At 37.3% G+C, this 2,624-nt stretch overlaps 1 protein-coding gene across 1 annotated transcript; it reads right to left on the reverse strand.

Moving 5' to 3' along the window:
- Nucleotides 1-303: 303 nt before the first annotated feature.
- On the reverse strand, nucleotides 304-2,120 carry LOC107777249 (putative 6-phosphogluconolactonase 4, chloroplastic). The gene is made up of 3 exons (XM_016597234.2): nucleotides 1,874-2,120; nucleotides 1,658-1,793; nucleotides 304-1,087 (listed from the first exon to the last, which is right to left on the reverse strand). Exons 1-3 carry the CDS (start codon nucleotides 2,035-2,037, stop codon nucleotides 605-607), a joined length of 783 nt encoding a protein of 260 aa, XP_016452720.1. The 5' UTR covers nucleotides 2,038-2,120; the 3' UTR covers nucleotides 304-604.
- Between the last annotated feature and the right edge of the window lie 504 nt (nucleotides 2,121-2,624).

Below are 2,624 nucleotides of genomic sequence, written 5' to 3' on the forward strand. Positions count from 1 at the left end.
CTAGCAATCGAGGACATACCTGGATCATTTACAATCACCAGTAGAATCTGAATACTAAAAGACCTAAAGCTAGCAAAGATAGTGTTAAGTGTCAAGTAGTGCAAGTCCACAGACTATAAAGATAAGGATAAGTTGTTTTTTTATTTGGGGTAGTGGGGGGAGGGAGGGAAGCCCTACCTACTTCTCCAGCGTCCACTTTCTGTAAGCTAGAAGAGAATCAGGTAAACTCGATGACCATAGCTTAAGAATAAAATAACCTCCCTGTATAATACTAAATGCAACATGTTACATTCTGAGCTGATATAAACCAAAACATAGTGGATCATGGACCTCATAATCCCTTATTAAATATGCAAGTCTTCATAGATTAACATAACTCAACTTCTTGAGAAGAAGATAAAAACAAGACAACCTAAGTACATAAGCAATCTCAGGAAAGAAGTACAAAGAAGAAGTTAAAAACTAGAAAACATAAGCAATATCAGGAAAGAAGTACAAAGAAAGGACGTATGACCATCCTTAAGCAACACATTTCAGTGCCACCAAACGTAATGTCCGAAACCTATTAGGATTACTGCTATTATGTATCACATATGTGAAAAAATCATTCCGAGGTCTCTAGTTTTGATGCAGCATCCTTGTCTAAAAACCAAGTCAGCTCCTCTTCAGCTGAAACTTCCGTAGCAGGAGGAGGAATCCCATCAGCAGCAAGTCCACTTCCCAGAACCACATCAACAATATTGGCTAACTCTGCTCCCGTGATCACCATTGCTATCTCTGAAGCAGAATTAATTACCGGAAACGTGAAAGTAATCCTTGGCGGAGGAGGTTTTGGTGAGTCTGTGATGAAGGTGACCAACCCCTCCTTCTCATGGCGTTGAGAACGTGTAGGAAACAAAGAAGCCACATGTCCGTCTGGCCCCATACCTAATAGCATAAGATCAAATTTGGGGAATCCACTAATCGCCGATAAGGGCAGAACTTTGCTTTCAACCAATTGTTTCACACGAGCCTCGTAATCAGTAGCTGCACCCTCAGGTGACTCCTTGTCATTGATTGCATAAATGTTAGAAGAGGGGATTGGAACCTGCCAAAAGAAGCAATATCATCCAATTAAATCTAATCCTTATCATGTAAATTCATATGGATCAATAACCTAGTAGCCAATCCAATGAGAATGGAAACTGAAACGAAACAATAAATTGAGCATAACATGTTACTAAGGTAGGACATTTTTTTTTTTTAAACCAAAGAAGGAGTATTTCAACCTAAGAATCGGACACCTTCAATCCTAATTCACTAATCTAGTTGAGCCATCAGAATAGAACATCTAATACAATATTAGCGGCGGATTCTGGATCTTTAAGCATGTCGCTCGGAGTAGCACTGCATCGAAAACTCATTTGTGACAATGAGTGCACATTTAATATAAATATATACACTTTACAAGAATTTAAACTAATACATATAGTTTGAGCTGAGGTCAGCGATTACAGTTCAATCCAACCATGAACAAGATACCATACAACAATAGCTAAACTGAATCTGTAGTACCCAGAGCAAACAATCACAAAAGACATAGAAATATACACAATATTACAGAGCTTCCATTTCTTGTAACTCGAGAAATAAAGAAAAATCTGATCTAGTACACCACCTTAGAAAGAAAACCATCCGAGGCAAGTTTGTAATTGCTGTCACCGTGATCCAGAGGAACTACCCGCTCATCCACCCAAAAAATCCACCATTTCGACCAATCAACTGAATCTTTGTAAGGCTTCTCCACTAGTTTCCTTTTCGAAAAAACGACATTGATGAACTGAAAGGGCGACGGAATTAAGGAAAAGACTAAAAGAATAGTGTGTTTGATTACCTCATGGAATCAATAAGAGTGCCTCCAGAGAGCACAACAGTGAAAGAACCTTTGTCTTTGATGAACTTATCAGACAAATCAGCAGTGTATTTGGCGAGTGCGTTTGCTACATCTTCTTCAGAGTCGAACTTTAACACCGTCTTCTTCCCTTTCTGGGTCGCCATCTTCGAAGCCCAAGTCTGTTATTTCCTATATTTAGAGAGAGAGAGAGCGAGAGGGGCGAGGGGATTAAGTTTGTTTTAGCACGCAGTTAAGGAGCCCCTTAAAAATACTAGTCACCACTGATATTTTCGTCACTCTCAACTTAGGGCTCGGTAAGCCATAAAAATGTTTTTTTTTTAATGAAATAAAAGCAATTTACTAAAATATGAACAAGAAATGAAGATAAAGAGAAAAAAAATATTTTATTCTTTTTTAATTGTGTTATCTTTACTATCTATTACAAGGTATTTATATGGCATAAAAAGTGAATAATCATTATTGTAAAATAGTGAGTGGAATTGCCACTATTTAGTGGAATGATCACTATATAAATATTTTACATGAATATGTCATTAAGAATTTCAGAGGAAGAACATGGAGGAAGATCATGAGGGAGGTTATGGAGATAATTGAGAAGAGTAGTGATCATTACTCTTTTGGTGGTTATGGACATCCACCATAATTCAAGATTTTATAACACTCTCCCTTAGATGTCCATAGATAATATGCCTCGTTAAAACTTTACTAAGAAAAAACCATGTGGAAAAAA

The sequence above is a fragment of the Nicotiana tabacum genome, chromosome 21, assembly GCF_000715075.1.
Source record: "Nicotiana tabacum cultivar K326 chromosome 21, ASM71507v2, whole genome shotgun sequence".
Lineage (NCBI taxonomy): Eukaryota > Viridiplantae > Streptophyta > Magnoliopsida > Solanales > Solanaceae > Nicotiana > Nicotiana tabacum.

Excerpts from the sequence above, each read along its gene's own strand:
- LOC107777249 (XM_016597234.2), bottom strand. The coding sequence starts at position 2,037 with ATGGCGACCCAGAAAGGGAAGAAGACGGTGTTAAAGTTCGACTCTGAA. Across the intron at positions 1,794-1,873 it reads ACTCTTATTGATTCCATGAG|GAAACTAGTGGAGAAGCCTT; the intron begins GTAATCAAACAC and ends TTTTTCGAAAAG. Across the intron at positions 1,088-1,657 it reads CGGATGGTTTTCTTTCTAAG|GTTCCAATCCCCTCTTCTAA; the intron begins GTGGTGTACTAG and ends TTCTTTTGGCAG.